The sequence below is a fragment of the Oncorhynchus mykiss genome, chromosome 13 (assembly GCF_013265735.2).
Source record: "Oncorhynchus mykiss isolate Arlee chromosome 13, USDA_OmykA_1.1, whole genome shotgun sequence".
Lineage (NCBI taxonomy): Eukaryota > Metazoa > Chordata > Actinopteri > Salmoniformes > Salmonidae > Oncorhynchus > Oncorhynchus mykiss.
Genome location: NC_048577.1, coordinates 15,813,878 through 15,835,964, shown reverse-complemented (window position 1 = coordinate 15,835,964; position 22,087 = coordinate 15,813,878). Strand labels below are relative to the sequence as shown.

General features: G+C 41.3%; 2 protein-coding genes across 2 annotated transcripts; one reads left to right on the top strand and one right to left on the bottom strand.

The window, feature by feature from the left end:
• Positions 1-1,647: 1,647 nt before the first annotated feature.
• On the top strand, positions 1,648-5,401 carry LOC118938538 (topoisomerase I damage affected protein 7-like). The gene is made up of 3 exons (XM_036942605.1): positions 1,648-1,931; positions 3,351-4,267; positions 4,390-5,401. Exons 1-2 carry the CDS (start codon positions 1,648-1,650, stop codon positions 4,261-4,263), a joined length of 1,197 nt encoding a protein of 398 aa, XP_036798500.1. The 3' UTR covers positions 4,264-4,267; positions 4,390-5,401.
• A 7,097-nt stretch (positions 5,402-12,498) lies between these two features.
• Positions 12,499-15,491, bottom strand: LOC110485765 (transcription factor LBX1-like). Its single transcript, XM_021556923.2, has 2 exons — positions 14,517-15,491; positions 12,499-14,042 (listed from the first exon to the last, which is right to left on the bottom strand). Exons 1-2 carry the CDS (start codon positions 14,842-14,844, stop codon positions 13,543-13,545), a joined length of 828 nt encoding a protein of 275 aa, XP_021412598.1. The 5' UTR covers positions 14,845-15,491; the 3' UTR covers positions 12,499-13,542.
• Positions 15,492-22,087: the final 6,596 nt, after the last annotated feature.

Here is a 22,087-nt window from a genome sequence, read left to right as displayed (position 1 = left end):
AAACTCCAAGCGGTCTGTCATGTGCCTTTTACTCAGGAGTGGCTTCTGTCTGGCAACGCTACCATAAAGGCCTAATTGGTGGAGTGCTGTAGAGATGGTTGTCCTTCTGGAAGGTTCTCCCATCTCCACAGAGGAACTCTGGAGCTCTGTCAGAGTGACCATTGGGTTCCTGGTCACCTCCCTGACCAAGGCTGTTCTCCCCCAATTGCTCAGTTTGGCTGGGCAGCCAAAGAGTCTTGGTGGTTCCAAACTTCTTCCGTTTAAGATTGATGGAGGCCACCGTGTTCTTGGGGACCTTCAATGCTGCAGACATTTTTTGGTACCCTTCCCCAGATCTGTGCCTCGACACAATCTTGTCTCAGAGCGCTACAGACAATTCCTTCGACCTCTTGGCTTGGTTTTTGCTCTGACATGCACTGTCAACTGTGGGACCTTATATAGACAGGTGTGTGCCTTTCCAAATCATGTCCAATCAATTGATTTTACCACAGGTGGACTCCAGTCAAGTTGTAGAAACATCTCAAGGATGATCAATGGAAACAGGATGCACCTGAGCTCAATTTTGAGTCCCATAGCAAAGGGTCTATTTATATTTTATTTTAAATTTGCAAACATTTCTAAAAATGTGTTTTCACTTTGTTATTATGGGGTATTGTGTGTAGATTGATCAGGGGAAAAATGAATTGAATCCATTTTAGAATAAGGCTGTAACGTGGAAAAAGGGAAGGGGTCTGAATACTTTTGGAATGGACTGTTTGTGCACATTGCCCAGGTGAAGAATAGCACGGGGCACGCATCTAGGTGCCACTTTTATGCATGGTTGCAGTAATGCATAAACATTAAATACTGGATAATCAATTTTAAAATGAATCAATGATGAGGTCTTCTTTGCATATTGTTTATGGCCAGAGTGTGTGGTAAACAGAATCTAATTTACATTCCGATTCCAAACACTGCATAATGCCATTCTGTGTAAAGAATACCATCTCAATGCGACCGAGATTGTCACAATGCTGACGCATCACATGGAACTCCAGAACCCAAGAGATAAGTTCAGAAATGTCAAGAATTCAACAGTTCTTGATTGACAAACAATGAGAGAGACAGCATTATTATGGCAAGCTTTTCATTCATCTTCCCTGAAGACAGACATTGTTCCATTAAGGACAACGAAGTCAATTCAGGTATGAACAATAACATTAATTTACATCTTGAAACTTCAATATTAATTGAAGGTTGAATTATTAGTTGAAAGGAAATATAAAACAAAATGTAAGTTAAGATGACTTGGGGCATTTGTTAGTTATCAAGCAATGTAACTATGCAAAATGAAGTTATAAACTTATGCTATGTCCAATTACCTCTCCTTTGTACCAAAGTGTGCATTTGTTCACTTCACTGATTTCAAAGGAAATTACTGGTATAATAAATATAGTTAGACTCCCACTAGCCCATGACTCCACTAATCCAATGTTTTAGATTTGTGGGAAGTAGTGAACAAGTACACACTTCAGGAGAAATTAGATATTATTGGGACACATTTGTACTTTACCTTTAGTGAAAATGAGAATATTCCTTGTTTATAATACAACAAATCTGTTATGTTTACTCTGTGTTACCATATTGTTTCTTTCAGGGTGGATCTCAATGGTGACCCAACTCAACGCCCTTGACGGTCCAGAGTCAGAGAGTCAGAACGTCCATCAGAGCTTTCCAGAGTTACTTGGAGACAAGTACCACTACGAGAATGCCATCGACAGCTCTCTGCTCTGGACTGTTGGGTACACCCCCTACATTCCCCCAGCTCTGAAAGGAAGAAGCTTCCCCTCTGTCAAGAGCTTTTTCCTGGATGAGTGGGAGCCACTGACACTCCTGCAGACTCCTCAGGTTCTGTCCACCAGTGTTTCCATCAAGGAAGACAACCTGATCCAGTCTGCTGCAGGCCTTGTGTCTCAGGTTCTGTCCACCAGTGTTGTCATCGTGGAGAATGACCTGATCCAGTCTGCTGCAGGCCTAGTGTCTCAGGTTCTGTCCACCAGTGTTTCCATCGTGGAGAATGACCTGATACAGTCTGCTGTAGGCCTAGTGTCTCAGGTTCTGTCCACCAGTGTTTCCATCGAGGAAGACAACCTGATCCAGTCTGCTGCAGGCCTAGTGTCTCAGGTTCTGTCCACCAGTGTTTCCATCGTGGAGAATGACCTGATCCAGTCTGCTGCAGTCCTAGTGTCTCAAGTTTTGTCCACCAGTGTTTCCATCGAGGAAGATGACCTGATCCAGTCTGCTGCAGGCCTAGTGTCTCAGGTTCTGTCTACCAGTGTTTCCATCGTGGAGAATGACCTGATCCAGTCTGCTGTAGGCCTAGTGTCTCAGGTTCTGTCTACCAGTGTTTCCATCGTGGAGAATGACCTGATCCAGTCTGCTGCAGGCCTAGTGTCTCAGGTTCTGTCCACCAGTGTTTCCATCGTGGAGAATGACCAGATCCAGTCTGCTGCAGACCTAGTGTCTCAGGTTCTGTCCACCAGTGTTTCCATCGTGGAGAATGACCTGATCCAGTCTGCTGCAGTCCTAGTGTCTCAGGTTATGTCCACCAGTGTTTCCATCGTGGAGAATGACCTGATCCAGTCTGCTGCAGTCCTAGTGTCTCAGGTTCTGTCCACCAGTGTTACCATCGTGGAGAATGACCTGATCCAGTCTGCTGCAGACCTAGTGTCTCAGGTTCTGTCCACCAGTGTTTCCATCGTGGAGAATGACCTGATCCAGTCTGCTGCAGGCCTAGTGTCTCAGGTTCTGTCCACCAGTGTTACTATCGTGGAGAATGACCAGATCCAGTCTGCTGCAGACCTAGTGTCTCAGGTTCTGTCCACCAGTGTTTCCATCGTGGAGAATGACCTGATCCAGTCTGCTGCAGGCCTAGTGTCTCAGGTTCTGTCCACCAGTGTTTCCATCGAGGAAGACAACCTGATCCAGTCTGCTGCAGGCCTAGTGTCTCAGGTTCTGTCCACCAGTGTTTCCATCGAGGAGAATGACCTGATCCAGTCTGCTGCAGTCCTAGTGTCTCAGGTTCTGTCCACCAGTGTTTCCATCGTGGAGAATGACCAGATCCAGTCTGCTGCAGACCTAGTGTCTCAGGTTCTGTCCACCAGTGTTTCCATCGTGGAGAATGACCTGATCCAGTCTGCTGCAGTCCTAGTGTCTCAGGTTCTGTCCACCAGTGTTTCCATCGAGGAGAACGACCTGATCCAGTCTGCTGCAGTCCTAGTGTCTCAGGTTCTGTCCACCAGTGTTGCCATCGTGGAGAATGACCTGATCCAGTCTGCTGCAGTCCTAGTGTCTCAGGTTCTGTCCACCAGTGTTTCCATCGAGGAAGACAACCTGATCCAGTCTGCTGCAGGCCTAGTGTCTCAGGTTCTGTCTACCAGTGTTTCCATCGTGGAGAATGACCTGATCCAGTCTGCTGCAGGCCTAGTGTCTCAGGTTCTGTCTACCAGTGTTTCCATCGAGGAAGACAACCTGATCCAGTCTGCTGCAGGCCTAGTGTCTCAGGTTCTGTCCACCAGTGTTTCCATCGAGGAAGACAACCTGATCCAGTCTGCTGCAGGCCTAGTGTCTCAGGTTCTGTCCACCAGTGTTTCCATCGAGGAGAATGACCTGATCCAGTCTGCTGCAGGCCTAGTGTCTCAGGTTCTGTCCACCAGTGTTGCCATCATTGAGAATGACTTGATCCAGTCTGCTGCAGGCCTAGTATCTCAGGTTCTGTCTACCAGTGTTTCCATCGTGGAGAATGACCTGATCCAGTCTGCTGCAGTCCTAGTGTCTCAGGTTCTGTCTACCAGTGTTTCCATCGTGGAGAATGACCTGATCCAGTCTGCTGCAGGCCCAGTGTCTCAGGTTCTGTCTACCAGTGTTACCATTGTGGAAAACAACCTGATCCAGTCTGCTACAAACCTAATGTCTCAGGATAATGACTCCACACTGAGAGACTCCAACCAACCTGTGATCCACGTGGATGATGTCTCAACCAAGAGAAGTAGACTTACCATCACTATTTCTATGGTTTCAACCAAGAGTTGCCTTGTTGCTTTACATGAAGTTGATGCTAGTGCTACAAGCCTGGAGCAATCTGCAGAGAAAATGTCTACCTCTACCACTGATGTCAACGACATCTCAACTGCTGCTGCCAAGAAGAAGAAGAGGTGTGGATTATTCTCATTTGTCTGGAGAGCTCTCAGAGGGAAGAACAAGAAGCCTGGAAGAAATAACTAATACGGTTATACTCTGTTGTACTCTCTAACCCTTACTTATTAACTTATCAACTGTTTTGGTATTGATATCCAGTGTTAATGCATTTTTATTTATTTTGTCTCTATTTTCCATCTTTCCTTTCTTTAGGCTAAAGTGGCTTCCAAGAAGTAGGACATCTAGGTGAGGACACTCACTGCTGAAGGCACCCACAATGATGCTTCTGTTTCTCCTCATCCCCCCCCCCACCACCACCACCACCACGCCGCCAAGCTATACATTTTTATAGTCAGTAAACATTTTTGTGTTGCATTTGAATGTGTTTGGAATCTTAATTGAAACCAAAAAACACATCTAATGAGAGTCATTTTCATAGTCATGTTACACATGGATTTATCATCAAATGTCATAGAATACAACCACAAATGCAGGGGTTTAGCAGTTCAACATCAGTACTTGTCAATTAATCACTGATTCTTTCAACTCAGAATTGAGAAAACTGGGGCAAAGATGGAAGAAAACTGTGTCTTTTAGAAGCATGTAAGTCGCTCTGGCTAAAAGTGTCTGCTAAATAACTAAAATGTAAATGTGACAATGTGGAAAGATTGAAAACAACCATTTACATTCTGTTACAATATAACTACCATCACTTGTCAGCACCATTTTTTTTATTTATTATTACATGCAGTCTTGCTCGTAACCTCTAGATGGAGTAGCAAGCAAAGTTGTGATGATTCACCCTCCTAATTATGCTTTTATTAGCGGTTGGATGTGAGGGCATGCTCATGTTAGGAATTCCTGTTGGAGTTCCTACCCTAATCCATGAATAAGCATGATATTTTTATATTTCATGAGTTGTCTACGGCAGGGGGTCTCAAAGTGGGGTCTGCAGGGGGTCCATGGTCAAGCCAAATATAAATAATAATTCATTTTTTAAGTAAATATTAGCAACATAGCTAAACAGATTCAACTAATTTTGGCCAAGGGATCAGTGAAATTAGTTTAGAGGGTGTAATCCAATACAATGCAATATTATTCATCCACAAATTACATTATTAACCCTGGGCAACATGGGCCTGGGAGGCTCAGAGGGACATTGGTATCCACAGTACACCAGCATTATATATTTTTCAACTAAATACTTATTATATATATATATATATATATATATATATTTATATTTATATTTATTATTATTTTATTTTTTACATAAAAGCACTGTAATGTAAACTTTAAAAGTGCATCATTTTCTCTCTGATAACAAGAGGGCCTGAAGTGCTTGAGACTTAGTTCATCCGGCCATGCCTTGCCAAAGTCATAGTAAAACTCCTTGTATGCTTTTTTAAAAGTTGTGTTCTGATTACAAGGGGATCCCTGATGAATTTGCTATCAGAAAAGGGGTCCCCAGTCCCATAAAGTTTGAGAACTCCTGGTCTACGGCCCTGAGAGTCTCCAACCAACCAGGGCGATGCTTCAACCAAGAGAAAGAGAATTACCATTACTATTGATGCTACCAGTCTGGATCAGTCTGCAGAGATGTCTACCTCTAACACTGATGACAACATAATGTCTTCACCTGACACCAAGCAGAAGAAATATAGAACCAGATTCTTCACAGCTCTCCAGAGAGTTTTTAGAAGGAAGAACAAGAAGCCTGTCAGTAATACTCATACTATCATACTCTGTAATATTGTTAATCATTAAGCTAGGTTGATACTAATATCCCGTGCTAATAGGTGTTTCAGAGCTTTTTCTCTATTTTCTATCTTTCATTTTTACAGGCTAAAGTGGCTTCCATGACAGTGGGAAACATCCAGAAGGATGAGAACACCACCTCCTCCCCACCTGTTTTATCTTCAGTAAATGTCTTGTTTTGCTATTTCAGTTTGAATGTGTTTTATTTATCATTGAGACCACAATCAATTTCGAACGAGTGTCATACTGCGACTCTTAATTTAGGAATCTCTAAATCTAGAACTTTTTAGTCATAGACCTACGTTGATATCACAGTTACATTCTAGCCTACAGTGATAACAATATTGTCAAGGGGAAAGTGAACAGTATAGACATACAGGTAACTGTCAAAATAAGGGAAAAAAGTGTCTTAATAGGGCGTTGGGGCACCACGAGCCATAACAGCTTCAATGCACCTTGGCATAAATTCTACAAGTGTCTGGAACTCTACTGGCGGGACACAACACCATTTTTCCACGAGAAATTCCATCATTTGATGTTTTGCTGATTTCAGGCGCAGCTCCAGAATCTCCCATAAGTGTTCAATTGGGTTGAGATCTGACGGATTTACGTTTACTATGTTAGGTCTAGTCTATGAGACCAGGCTGGATCTGGTGACAGACGGCCATGGCATATGGTTTACATCGTTTTCATGCTCATCAAATCATTCAGTGACCACTGTCATCCTATGGGGGGCATAGCCATGGTAGGTCGTTCAAGGTTAACGTTGAAAATTAGACGTCTATCCATGTCCTGAGGACGGGAAATGCCTTCATATCGGGCTACTAGGGGCAATAGTGAGTGCTATTACCATCAAATAGGTGGTGGATCCCATGACTTAGGATCAGAAGGTTGTCTGTTTGATCACACTCATGGAAACTGTTATTTTTATAACCCAAACCTTAACCATTTGTAAAGAGTGCCTGAACTTTACTTAACCCCTAACTTCCACATTTGAGCAACTTCAAAATTGTAAGTTTGGAGAACTAATTCTGCAGAGAGCTCTTTGTTTTACACATGCACATTACACATTAATTAACATGCACATACACATTAATTAACTCAGGAACCACACCTGTGAGGAAGCACCTGCTTTCAATATACTTTGTATCCTTCATTTACTCAAGTATTACCATTATTTTGGCAGTTACCTGTACATATTGAATTGTATGGCTACCAAATATGTACAGTGGCTCGCGAAAATATTCACCCCCTTGGCATTTTTTCTATTTTGTTGCCTTACAACCTGGAATTACATTTATTTGGGGGGGTTGTATCATTTGATTTACACAACAACAACTTGTAAAACAAACAAGAAATATGACATGCATAACTAACTATTCACCCCCACAAAGTAAATACTTTGTAGAGCCAACTTTTGCATCAATTACAGCTGCAAGTCTCTTGGGGTATGTCTCTATAAGCTTGGCACATCTAGCCACTGGGATGTTTGCCCATTCTTCAAGGCAAAACTGCTCCAGCTCCTTCAACTTGGATGGGTTCCGCTGGTGTACAGCAATCTTTAAGTCATACCACAGATTCTCAATTGGATTGAGGTCTGAGCTTTGACTAGGCCATTCCAATACATTTAAATGTTTCCCCTTAAACCACTCGAGTGTTGCTTTAGCAGTATGCTTAGGGTCATCCTCCTGCTGGAAAGTGAACCTCCGTCCCAGTCTCAAATCTCTGGAAGACTGAAACAGGTTTCCTTCAAGATTTTCCCTGTATTTTGTGCCATCCATCATTCCTTCAATTCTGACCAGTTTCCCAGTCCCTGCTCATGGAAAATATCCCCACAGCATGATGCTGCCACCACCATGCTTCACTGTGAGGCTGGTGTTCTCGGAGTGATGAGAGGTGTTGGGTTTGCACCAGACAGCGTTTTTCTTGATGGCCAAAAAGCTCAATTTTAGTTTCATCTGACCAAAGTACCTTCTTCCATATGTTTGGGGAGTCTCCCACATGCCTTTTGGCAAACACCAAACGTGTTTGCTTATTTTTTCCTTTAAGCAATGGCGTTTTACTGGCCACTCTTCCTTAAAGCCCAGCTAGGTGGAGTGTGTTGCTTAAAGTGGTCCTATGGACAGATACTCCGATCTCTGCTGTGGAGCTTTGCAGCTCCTTCAGGGTTATCTTTGGTCTTTTTGTTGCCTCTGATTAATGCCCTCCTTGCCTGGTCTGTGAGTTTTGGTGGGCGGCCCTCTCTTGGCAGGTTTGTTGAAGTGCCATATTCTTTCAATTTTTTTATAATGGATTTAATGGTGCTCTGTGGAATGTTCAAAGTTTCAGATATTTTTCTATAACCCAACCTTGATCTGTACTTCTCTACAACTTTGACCCTGAGCTGTTTGGAGAGCTCATAGGTCTTCATGGTGCTGTTTGCTTGGTGGTGCTGTTTGCTTGGTGGTGCTGCTTGCTTGGTGGTGCTGTTTGCTTGGTGGTGCCCCTTGCTTAGTGGTGTTGGAGACTCTGGGGACTTTTAGAACACGTATATATATATACTGAGATCATGTGACAGATCATGTGACACTTAGATTGAACACAGGTGGAATTGATTTACCTAATTGTGTGACTTCTGAAGGTAATTGGTTGCACCAGATCTTATTTAGGGGTTTCATGGAAAAGTCGGTGAATACATATACACGCACCACTTTTCCTTTTTTGAATTTTTTGAAACAAGTTATTTTTTTCATTTCACTTCACCAATTTAGACTATTTTGTTTATGTCCATTACATGAATCCAAATAAAAATCAATTTAAATTACAGGTTGCAATGCAACAAAATAGGAAAAACGCCAAGGGGATGAATACTTTTGCAAGGCACTGTAAGACCACTCTGAGATGCTTGATAGAATCCGACCACTAGGTGGCAGTGGCACCATACTTACAGGAGTAGAGAAACTTCCAAGTTAAATAGGAGAGCTTTTGGGCGAGCGAGTGAGTGTATTTAACCAGAAGATGGCAGCCTTTGAAAATGTGTATCTTTTTTACTAATCTAATTCAACCCATCAGACGTCATACATTACATTTTAACATGAAACCTCTCAGAACGAGGAACAGCCTCAAGACACGCGCGCGCACACACACACACACACACACACACACACATACACACACACACATAGAGAATATAGGCCTACTGTATTTGAAATGTCTTTATTATTTTGGAACTTTTGTGAGTCTAATGAATACTGTATACTGTTTATTATCTATTTCACTTGCTTTGGCAATGTAAACACATGTTTACCATGCCAATAAAGCCCCTTCAATTGAAATTGAAATTGAATTGAGAGAGAGGGAGAGAACGAGAGAGCAAGAGAGCAAGAGATAGGGAAATTAGGTTTTGTGTAGTGGTAAACCTCCCGGTTTAAATCGGTGACATTTTGACTTCATCATTAAGTTCTGTCTGCTCAGCGGTGTGCCGTCAGAAAACTGGACGGGCAATTTCTGTTTGCTGGAAATAGCTAAGCTAACTCGTTCTGCGTCTTTGGTTTTAATGCAGTGCAGGCAACTCAGCGGCAGCAGAGGAGAGAAAATATTTCCAAGGTTTGGGTATATATTTTTTACCAAGCCTATATGCTCCCTTCCTAAATCACATGCCTCGTGCGAATGATCAACTACAATTTGATTAATATGCAAATGTGAAGCAAACAGTTCCATTTGAGCCTTCAGCGCGGGCTAATTAATCAACAGTTAAAGGAAATTAATACATACATCAATTCTGTCAGGAACATGCTTAGTTCAATCGCCCGTAAAATTGAAGTTTGAAGTATTAACTGGTTCTCAAGGAACGGTATGATTAAAACTTTGGTATTCATCCCTGTTTAGAGACTTTCACTGACAACTCCATACCTGAGTATTTTATCCGATATTGACTTTTGGTGCAGCTAACAATTTATGTAGGTTATTCTCATGATTTATGTAGGATATTCATAGAATAGACACATAAAACATGTGTAGATAATGTGCATTATATCTTCAGATAAAATATAAAAGGCTAAAAAGATTGCTTGTACCTGTGGCTATGACAATTTGCTAGTTTGATATAAATTGGCCTATAAAACATTAGGACATTGGGTTGATTTAAGTTTAGATTGAAAACTTTGCTAACATATTTGTATCCTTATTAGGCTACAGTTATCATGAGCTTCAGAGATAAGTTATTCCTGCTTTTCTTGTAATAAATGTTTGCACAATGAGGAAAAAAAGAAATAGACAGATAAATGAAGGGACCACAGACAGGAGGAAAAATAGATGAAAAGAGAGAGAGTTTGGTGGCCAGCCCCATTGTTTCAGCAGGGACTCATGCATCAAACTTCAATTTTCCGGACGATTGAATTAGTGATTTTTTTTCCATCTTGAACTGAAATACACTTAAGACCAACGGATTAATTACCAAGAACTGGTCCCACTGACTGTCGTATTAGTTATCGCCTTGACAACCGCTCATAAAATAAGCAAGTGAAATCCATAAACTTAGCCTGCCTTAACACTCTCCTCTCTCCCCGACCATAAATATGCTTTATTCAGAATAGGCGTGAGTGATATAAGGAGTTGGGGAGAATTCGAGCACGTTTTTTTTCTTCTTCATCAAAACCGCAGGCGGTTTATTTGGCGACCACGCGCGCAGTCAAGTCAAGTAGCCCATCAATGCTCTCGCCGTTGTTTGTGTGGGTAGCCTTAGCCTATGTGTGTGTTCGTGTGGTCATATAGCCTACCCATATCCAAATATTATTGGAGAATCCTACAGTATCCTAACATTGTCATCGGAATTCAATTGTATGTGGTCGTTCAGATAATTAATTAAGGCTTTGAGAAATAATCTGCTGTGTATTATTCTATTCTTGTCAAACCGTCAGTGTAAGCTCAAAGAATCGGCCCTCATCCAAATAAATTCAACCATTTTGTTGGTTTGTGTTGATAGTTTCTCCCACATTATTTCAGTCAATAATTTACTTTATATAAGTAGCTTACGTGTTCCCATTGTAATAACAATGTTAATGAATATTTGTATTTAAACATTTTTTAGGGAAGCTTAATTTGAAATCCAGATCAAAGTCCAGACACCGGATAGATGTTCAATGTTAATAGGGCTAATATAATTTTAAAAGGCTAATTGAAAAATAACAAATATAGAAAACATTATTATTATTAGCATTAGCCTTTTATGCCTACTACCCATTTATTTTAGTAAAGATGAGAAACTATAGGCCTACAAATTGTATATATCACACGTTATAGGCTATAATAGAGTTGGATGATAAAACTCATGCGAACAGCTTCCAAAAAGTATTGAAAAGAAAAGCCCTCTTTAGCAGCGTCAATCCCCTCCTTAAAAGGACGGAGGGTTAAACAAGGCTCGTCTAGATCAAAAAGAAAGCTTTTCTTTATGACTTTTTCTCACATCACCATGTCTTCAGCTTCATTAAACTCCGCAAAGACAAAGGAAATAAAGAGAGAAGAAGAACAAGACATGAGAAGAAAAGCAACGAAAGACTCCTTTTAACTAGGCTTTGGCATAACTGTCACACTCTAAACTCTTTATGACTCGGGCTACTTAACATGAAAAACACTCTCACACAAAATGTGCCGCATTTTGTTGTTTAGAAAAACGTTCCTGGACAAAAGTCAAACATATTATTTCAAGGCCTAAAAAGGGAAGAAAGACAAGTGGCTGGACAAAAAAAAAGAGCCATTTTCATTGTAATTCATTGACTTGTTCCAAATGCCAGGCTAAAAAGGCAAAGAAAAGAGGCTAGACATTAATGGTCGCAGATGCCCTCGTGAAGAGAAGGGCCTGTGTATGCATTACGGCCTTTGTTCGCGGGGAGTTAAACAGTTTAAAAGGAGGGTTAAGTCAATCCATCAAATTGTCTGAAATTGTGAGGAAAATTCAAAAACCATATGGCCTCCAAACGTTTGAGTCCTTTTTGTGCGGTGGGACACACTTGTCTCAGCATTGCTGCCTGCGGGAGACCGGGCGGGCTCCATTGTGACTTGTCACATCGGGGAAGGCATCTCATTTGTCCCCAGTTTTCATGCTTTACGCTCAAAATTATGGCCTCGTCCCGCAGCCCCGCAGAACAAAAAAACACCCATAAAGGCTCAGGAAAACTGGCCCAAAACTTTGTGTTTTTGTGGCATCCCAGCCCCTCTTTTCTCCCCCAGCACCAGATTTGCGATTCTCACATAAATTTCGTCCCGAATGGGGAAACACGTTGCCGGGTCAAGAAGCCAAGACACGCATTTAGCAGTTTGAAAGAGAGTGAGATGGCTGAGCCACAAAATGTTTCGAGTATCCTCACAAATGGGACACAATGGAACAAAAAATATTGAAGCATTAAAAGGGATCATGGTTGCTAAATAGGCTACTCTAAACGTCCATAATATAGGCCTGCATTGAATTCACTTCATAAAGGATTTCAGTCCCCCACTTGATTCTACATATAGTCACCATTTTTACTAGGACTAAAAATCGAAATTATAATCTATCAGTATAATAATGACACAAACAGCGCGTTGAGAAAAGCCATTTTATTTCCATAGTATATACATTACAGAATGTGCATTGGTTTTCAAATACTGTCCTGATTTTAGAAAGGCACTTACAGGTGTACAAAACAAAACAAATCTATTCAACCATAGAGCACTCTATTGTATCCAAACAAATGAATATATTCATACGGTCCAGTAACTGTAGCTCCATGTCGAAATATCACCGCAGTATTTTGTATTTTTATAACCTTTGTTTGACCATTTCTCTATAAAACGCATAACTTGGTTTCTGATCCTTTGAATTTGCCTTTCGTATCATGCAATGCAGCATAAGGATTATGGTGGGTGTAAATATGACTAGCTAATTATGTAAACGCTGTGTACAAACGGTCTGAACTCGAGTAGACCTACGTGTATGATAAGGTATGTCTCAAAAAATAAACAAGCGATATAATTTAAAAGGAACAATAAATAGATATGATCAACAAAACAAAACATGCATTTCAACATGCAAAACCTATCGAAAATATTTCATAAAACTGACATACTTTAAGATATGACACGGTGTTACATAAATATGAACAAGGATCAGTGTGTGAGTGTGTGAAAGAGAGAAATAACTAAAATAGGTGTGTGTGTGTGTGTGTGTGTTTGTGTGTGTGTGAAAGAAAGAGATAACTAAAATAGGTGTGTGTGTGTGTGTATGTGTGTGTGTGTGTGTGTGTGTGTGAGAGAGAGAGAGAGAGAGAGAGATAAATAACTCAATTAAATGTTTCAAAATAATAGCATTATCTTTAGTTCTGATTATGAAACCTATATTGCTTTCATTGACATTTGAAGACAAGAGGAAAATGTCCGACTGCTGATGAATACAAATGGATATAGCACTGCATATGCTATTTGTTGTACTGTTCATGCTTACTGTGAATATCTGTGTGCCGATACAAAAGTCACAACAGACTAGTAAATGTTCTGAGATGATGAACGAATATCAGCAGGGAAAAGTTGTAATCGTAGTAAGGATTGTTACTGCTTGTTGTCGTCATTTTTGTATTTCATTATCCCACTGCGCAATCAGTCATCCACATCAATTTCTAGGTCTTCGTCGTCCTCTGAGCATTCTTTACTTGTTGTGTGGTCTGAAAACGGCGACAGGGGGGACATCCGCAGCTTGCGAGCGAGCTCGTACTCTCGTCCGCCGCTCTGCGCGGGAGAATCGGCTCGCGGGTGATGTCCGAGTGTTCCGTTGGCGCATTTCTCGAGGTCAGCGAGCTTGGCGAGTTTCTCCAGAGGTACAATACCGTCACCTATAGTTTTGGCCGACTCCACGTCGGCCTTCATCTCTTCCAGATCTCGCTTTAGTTTGGCTCTCCTGTTCTGGAACCACGTGATGACTTGGGCGTTCGTTAGACCCAATTGTTGGGCGATTTGGTCTCGGTCAGCGGGTGACAAATATTTCTGATACAGGAATCTTTTCTCTAATTCGTAGATTTGGTGGTTGGTGAAGGCAGTCCTGGACTTCCTTCGCTTCTTCGGGGTGTTTCTTTGCCCAAAGAGTGTCATTCCGTCTCTCCCTGCACAAACAAAGATAAAATGTTAAGTCGTATGTTGGTGTTATTCTCATGCTGCTATGGCATTGGCTCTGCAGGGCGTTGAACTCTGCATTTAAACAATTTAAACATATTTTGAGACATTTGACCCCAAATCAATTATATATTTTTTATTAAGTTATTTTAGCCTATATACCAAATATAAACGTAGACGTAATGTTATGCATTCATCATAAAGAGAACAATTGCACAATTCCAGCTGGTAAATTCACGAATAGCCTCTTTTTCACCTTTCCAAATTACGCACAGAAGATATACAATGTAACATTTTCTGGCAAACAATCTTGTTTAAAGCCAAATTTTTAGATACAATATTACTTCATTATATTTTCACAGATCAAATGAAAAACAATCAATTCCCTTTAAATTGTGCATTGCACTGTTATGAAAGTAATGTCGATATAATGATTAGAAGGCCATAAATACCATCATATTTACCTTCAGCTGCTTGTAGTACGCTAACTTCGAGCCCCTTGAAGGTTTTGCTGGCTAGTTCTTCCAGGGCGCAGAGTGGTGAGGTTTGTGTGAGCAGTGCCCGGTTGGCCAGAGCAGAGATGCTGGACGAACGGTGCTTCTCAGCCGACGAAATCAGGTGTGCTGTCCCACAAATGGTGTAACTTCGTTTCACGGATGGTTTGTTGAGAATGTCTTGGATACTGAACGGTGTCAGTGGCTTATTCGAGTTTGCAGGCGGAGGAAGATGGTCCAACGGACTTCGCCTCCTATTCTCGACCGCGTCACATTCGGCGACTTCTTTGGATGTCATTATCAGTGCGTTAGTCGTTACGCAAGCTAACTTTAAAATGTTTTTGAATTGCTAACGAAAACAACAAACACAGATATCAAATTATATCGAACCCTATCGAAGAAACATTCACATTACAGTCACAAAATGCACGCCATGGCTGCAAACCTTCTTGCAAAAAGAAACATTAAAAAAAGCCCTCCTAATTCCAAACCGGGATATCTTCTTGAAAGTATTATTCCACAAAAATACGTACAGACAATCCGAAGGAGAACTGTGCCTCCCTGAAAATGGCGAGGTCCAAAGAAGTTGCAGCAACAACTGACTAACAAGTTAATATTGATTAGGACGTAATCAATTATGTCCCCACTGGCACTTTCGCCCTCTACCTTTCACTCTCTGACTATGTTGCAGTCCAGTGCAGGGCTTTTGCGAGTGGGATGCTCCCAATAATTACAAGACATGGTTTGAAGGAGGAGGAGCCGGTTGGAATTATAACGGGTTGCGCTCTTATCATCTTTGGGTCTAAATTAGTCGTGGGGTGAGTTACCAGAATAGGCCTTACGGTAAATGAGCAAGAGAGAGTGTGCCGTCAATGGGGGATTAAATCGCATTGCGTATTTAAGTATAGTATTGCAGTAATAAAGTATGTGTGATTTTTTTAGAAGATAGATACTTTGAACGTTTCCAATGTGAATATTGGAAATGATTCCAATGATTCTGAAATTGGTAAAATTATGCTATGCAGTGGATTAAGAAGTAATTACTAGTTAGTACAGAAAGTGCATTTTCCTCCACCAAAAGCGATGGTTTTGGATGAGCCTTTATTTTCTGAAGGCAATATGGATCTAGGCAATATATCAGGACTGATGATATGCTCCTTCAGGGCGGGGGAGTGAGGTGAGGAGAAGAGGAGAGGGGGAGAGGAGGAGAGGGGAGGAGAGGGGGAGAGAAGAGCAGCATGCATCCCTCTCAGCCTAGCCAAATCCGGGTCATAACTCACGCGAAAGGGACCTTTTACATCATCAGCTAGATATTTCATCTCGAATCAAATCTCTCTCCCGGTCCTCCCGGTCCTCGAGCTAGCGGTGCCATGATGCTTTATTTTGCTTCCGTTCTGAAAGACAGCCGACGGGTCCATCTGCATACAGGAACGAATGATACATAATATATTTCGGTGACGTAGCCTACTTCTGCATTTCAATTTTTTTATTATCAACTCTTAGTTTATTTTTCAGTCTGAATATCAAACTATTTCCGTATATTATGTGGGACGTTGTGGAATAATATGATAACTCAACATAAATGCAATAAATGAGATTAAAATAAATTTAAATTATTATTAATATTATTGTAAGTGTTAGTATTAGTATTCGTATTATAAGTCATATTATTTAAGGCCTATTATAATAGTTATGCATAATATTACAACGTTACATATACATTATAATAAAGTCCACATAGTTCTTCAATATTTCAATCCTGACAGACTGTGGTCTGCAATGTTCCAGATATAAGGGAAACATATTGTTGTGTTTCTGAAGACTGATACATCACAAAGAGGAGGCGTCACTAAACACTTTGATGGCTCATTCTGCACGCTCTGATGTAACGCCATGGGAAATAAAATATCAACATAATGATAATATGTCAGAGAGAGAGAGAGAGAGGGAGAGGGAGAGGGAGAGAGAGAGAGGGAGAGAGGGAGAGAGAGAGAGAGAGAGAGAGAGAGAGAGAGAGAGAGAGAGAGAGAGAGTTTTGATTCTGGTGCATAAGGGACGTCTCCCACTCCATCAACAACCATAGTGTATTATTATGTCAAAGACCCAGAGCAAAAACAGACTGGTGATAAATATTGTTGTTTTGAAAAACGTCGGGTTGAAGTCTATTTATTATACTGTATTCCGGGTTTGATATCACTAATATTTTACCTCACGCCTCAAATATGCTACAAATGTGATTTGCAGCTGAATGCAAAATCATTCATGTGGCCCTAAGCAAAGGATTAACAAAAACATTGAAACGAAAAAGTAAAAAAAAAAAAAGGCATTATGGAAGTGAAGAATAATATATTTTAAATATTTGGTTCAGAACGAAACATTTGGAACGAAATATTGTCTCTGAACTAAATCTATTGTGATTAACGTTTCGACTACACTGGTTACAAAATGTAGGCTACAAAGCGACTTTCTGTATTGTCGTTCTGTCAACTTCAAAAATGGTTTCTGCGTGCATGGGTAAACTGCGTTCCTGGTAACTTAATCACATTTGGAAGTTCTTGCTACCCCACAGTCAAAACTCAAGACAGTTTTATTCCAGAATTTATATTTGCTTGTCGGGTGTAATATCTGATTTCAGAGTCGATGATAGATCTTTTACATGCCGCATTTTGTATGAAACGCGCCCCATTTCTCAGGATTTAGTTGTAAAACACCACATCAAACATGACAGCAAAATATTTGACATAGATTATTGAAAGTTAAAATACTCAAATCCGTAATTGTGTAGCAATCAATTGGCAGCTAATGTTCTTCCTATATGGGTTTATTTTTGTAACACCAGAGTAATACGAGTAGGCTACATACAATATAACAGTTGTCTATAACAACATTAGGCTAATAGGCAATTAAACACTGTACCAGTAGCTCCAGTAAGTAGTAATCATTGTAGGAATATTGATGTACACATTCGATGTATTATTATCGAATTTGCACCATCAAAGGTTACATTCCTGACAGACAAAATACTAGCTAAATAGACCACAGATATGTGGACTCAGTTTTGGTCTGCAACGAATAATAAATGCATAACACTCCCAATTCACACATTTCATACTGCGTTCTCCTCTTTTTTTTGCCAACTTTTTGTTTCATCCGATCAAGAAAAACGAAGCAAGAACGCACATTTTTGTCCTAAGATAATTTTTAAAAGTGTCAACAGCTGGGAACAGCCTTTCATGTAATGCTTCATTACCAAAATAAGACTTCTGTGTATGCGATTATATGGAAAACACGAATAAAACACAGAACGCTTTCGTTTATGGTAACGATATGATATGATATTCTCGAAGCAGGGCCAATACTTGTGAAGAGCCAAGCCTTCATAACTCTTGTCATTTAGCCGCCTGTCACACTTGATTGTGATGGACAGGTCTATTGCATGTTGGAATCCGCCACTATGAGCCAACGCAGATTTTGTTCAAAGGACTGGACCACTGCTACGATACAGCGCCTACTTTATTAAAGATAGATGTTTGCGGCGCCAAGGTCGTCAACATGCCTACTTCTCAGCTCTCCCTTAGCAAGGTAACTGTATCTGGCTAGCTATTACCAGACGGCGATGAGAAAGCGACATTCTCTGGCAACGCACCCGACATGTCGTTCAAATGTCACCTGCTTTCATTGCCACCAGTAGTCCTGCGGTCAAGTAAAATCACAAAAATATTTTTGGGGAACTGTATAAATAGTCACCCCTCAAGCAGAGGCCCTTCGTTTTCTGAGTAACATATGCATGGTCTCCACGGGCAGTAGGGCTTAGTTTGTAAACAACATAACCTCATAAACTTTATGGAGTGTACAAAATAATCAATCTTTCAACACTGTACTGATGCATGATGGACCCCCACGACTGGAGGCACACAGCAATCACCATGGATTAGACACTGGTCAGACAGCTGGTCTGAACTATCCACATTGTAGTCACTTTGTGAGGCCCCAAGGATGGCCTATAGCCTAACCCCCAATAGACATGTTATCTCAAATAACATCAGCTCAAGATAGAGGCTCAGATATGTCTCACAGTTAATAAATAAATCATATGTCATTACCAGGGGTAATTTGCACACTGGCATTGGACAATTCTTGAGGAAAGCCTTGAGCCTTCTATACCAAACTCCCAGAAGAGGTGACAATGCCACGCTGTGCTGTGGAATCATAGATTATTCATTTGGGACCATACATGTGATCAAGAGTTGCACTGCATGACAAGTCAACTACATAGGCTGTACATATTTTAGCTTATTACCCCAATACATTCAATTGGAACCAAACCTTGAAATGCATGGAACGTATCAACATTGAGGTCAACAGTCAATACACCAAAACAGCTTGCAATACTCTCACAGTTAATGTGGTAACAGGATAAATAAGCCAAACAGGTGCAGGAACACCCCAGTCTCTGAGTAACCACAGGGATCCTCCCACTACACCAGTATCATTACAGCCCAATCCAACACTAACAGTTGGTTCCCCCAGGTTGTTACTGACCCAGCCAGCTGGCTGGAGCCCAGTCCTGGGTTCAAATACTATTTGAAATCTTTCAAATACTTTAAGCATTTGCTTTAGCCTGCATGGAGTGCCAGGTGGTCAGGGTTGGCTCTTTTGGGGCTTTCTAATTGGTTCTATCGCAGCAGGCAGGCTCAATCAAGCACAGCTAAAGCATTTGAAAGAGTTTCAGATAGTATTTGAACCCAGGTCTGCTCAACCAACCCAGAGTGATTGGGGGGGGGGGGGGGGGGGGGGGGGGGGGGGGGCTGTAAACATGGTTGGTACAGCCCAGACACAAGCGCTTCTAATCACGGAATGCACACTTTTCCACCCCAAAAACGATGAAAACCCATGAAACAGCACATAAGTTTGGTTGGAGATTTCGGAAAAGGGGCTCACCAGCCCCGCCACCCACCCCAACGTGATTGTGGAGGGGCCTCATGCCGCACACAGAACCAGATGTTTCATCTAGTCTGCTCAGGGATTTGAACCAGCGCCCTTTCGGTTACTGGCCCAACGCCCTTAACTGCTAGGCTACCTGCCACAACCCGCGTCAGCATCACTGGCCGGGTAGAGAGTGGCCTGGTGCTTAACTGCTAGGCTACCTGCCACAACCCGCGTCAGCATCACTGGCCGGGTAGAGAGTGGCCTGGTGCTTAACTGCTAGGCTACCTGCCACAACCCGCGTCAGCATCACTGGCCGGGTAGAGAGTGGCCTGGTGCTTAACTGCTAGGCTACCTGCCACAACCCGCGTCAGCATCACTGGCCGGGTAGAGAGTGGCATGGTGCTTAACTGTAGGACCTTTCTATTACTTCTAAAGGAATACTACTGATGGAGGTTGTGACTTTTTAATCATGTCTATCTAAATCAAAGCATATAGTCGCTGTTGTTTTCTACGGAGGGAGTGTCAGTGTCAATGGGTTTCAAGACATAACCCTACTGCTCTTGACCTGAATCCTTCTGAGTACATTCTGCATTATTTGCTTCTGTTCAATGGTCAGTCAATGGTCAAGCTGTTGAAACGGCAGATTGGGGCTTTAAAGGGCAACTCCATCCCTTTTCAACCTCATTTTCATCACCTCCAGCACACATACCAGTGTCAGCATTATGTGAAAACGGTGCATTTCTACATCTTGACAGGGGAAAAAAGAGAAAGTAAAAAAGTTATACGCGATGACATCATCAAAGGTTAAAAGATATAAACCAGTGATGGTCTAACACTGTGAGATTCATGGTGCCATGCGGAGCAACTAAATACCCTCCAGTAAGCAAGAATCTCTTTGCAGGTTTTAAAAATCACTGTTTTTAAAAAAAACTTTTAATCCACAGAAAATCATTTTTTAGGACCTTTCCTCTCTTTTTAACCGCAGATCATAGAAACGTGCAGTTTTTCACGTACAGTATGTAGACACTGGTATGGTGCTGGAGGTGATGAATATGAAAAGTGGCGGAATTGCCCTCATAAGAGCATAGGCTAACATATTTCTATGGAAAGAGTGCCACACATTTGACCTGCATTCATACTACCACGGATTCCTCTATACCAGCAGCATACTTCACTTGAATGAGTTTTCTCCCTCATATACATCTCTCAGTTCAGTAACGCAGTAAACTATAGCGTTGAAGGGCTTGGGAGAGTTAACTGGCTGCGACCTGTATAGTTTATGTTGTTTATATTCATATTCATTGGGTTTTGATAATGTAAACTGTCAGAGGAGACCTGGGGAGAAATGATGACGGCAATCCTTAGTTTTCATTTGATTTTCATTAGATTAGTTGTATTTTATGTAATGGAATTACAATTACAGGAGAGTATAAACAGATATGGATGAAGGGGAGACGGTGGTGGAACCATCCTCTCACAATAATCAACACTGTAAACTTTGGATTCAAATGAGAGTTTTACTGAAATAGAGTGTACAATTCTTCACAAAAGTTAATAAAGAACTCAATGGCTTGAGAGCCATGTGTTCAACGAATTTCAAGTCATACAGTGCATTCATACCTGTACAGTGCCTAGTGGAAGTCTACTCACCCCTTGCACAGTTGTCACATTTGTTCTTAAAAGGGATTGAAGTCGATGTTTGTCCCACAAATCTCCACATCATGATCCACATTTACCAAAAGTTTAGAACATTTTCTAAATTAATAAAACATTTAAATAATACATTATATTGATTGCGTATGTCTTCAAACCCCAGAGGTAATACTTGGTGGAAACACATTTGGCAACAATCACAGCTGTAAATCCTGTTGAATTAGATTCTACCAACTCTGCACAACTCTCAGGGCAACATACAGTGGATTCAGAAAGTATTCAGACCCCTTGACTTTTTCCACATTTTGGTACGGTCCAGCCTTATTTTAAAATGGATTCAATTGATTTTTTTCCCCATCAATCGTCAAACTATACCCCATATTGATAAAGCAAAAACTGTTGTGTGTGTGCAAATTTATATAAAAAAAAAAACTGGAAATATTACATTTACATAAGTATTCAGACCCTTTACTCAGTACTTTGTTGAAGCACCTTTGGCAGCGATTACAGCCTCGAGTCTTCTTGGGTATGAATCTACAAGCTTGGCATACCTGCATTTCTCCCATTCTCTCAAGTTCTGTCAGGTTGGATGGGGAGCGTTGCTGCACAGAGCAAGGTACATCTCTCTGTACCTTGCTCTGTTCATCTTTCCCTCGATCCTGACTAGTCTCCCAGTCCCTGCCGCTGAAAAACATCCCCACAACATGATGCTGCCACCACCATGCATCACAGTAGGGACGGTGCCAGGTTTCCTCCAGACGTGATGCTTGGCATTCAGGTCAAAGAGTTCAATCTTGATTTCATCAGACCAAAGGATCTTGTTTCTCATGTTCTGAGAGTCTTTAGGTGCCTTTTGGCAAACTCCAAGTGGGCTGTCTTTTACTGAGGAGTGGCTTCTGTCTGGCCACTCTACCATAAAGGCCTGATTGGTAGAATGATGCAGTGATGGTTATCTTCCT

Coding starts and splice junctions, on each gene's coding strand:
- LOC118938538 (XM_036942605.1), top strand. CDS start 1,648: ATGGTGACCCAACTCAACGCCCTTGACGGTCCAGAGTCAGAGAGTCAG. Junction 1,932..3,350: donor AAGGAAGACAACCTGATCCA/GTCTGCTGCAGG, acceptor TCTGTCCACCAG/TGTTTCCATCGAGGAAGACA.
- LOC110485765 (XM_021556923.2), bottom strand. CDS start 14,844: ATGACATCCAAAGAAGTCGCCGAATGTGACGCGGTCGAGAATAGGAGG. Junction 14,043..14,516: donor CGTACTACAAGCAGCTGAAG/GTAAATATGATG, acceptor TTGTTTGTGCAG/GGAGAGACGGAATGACACTC.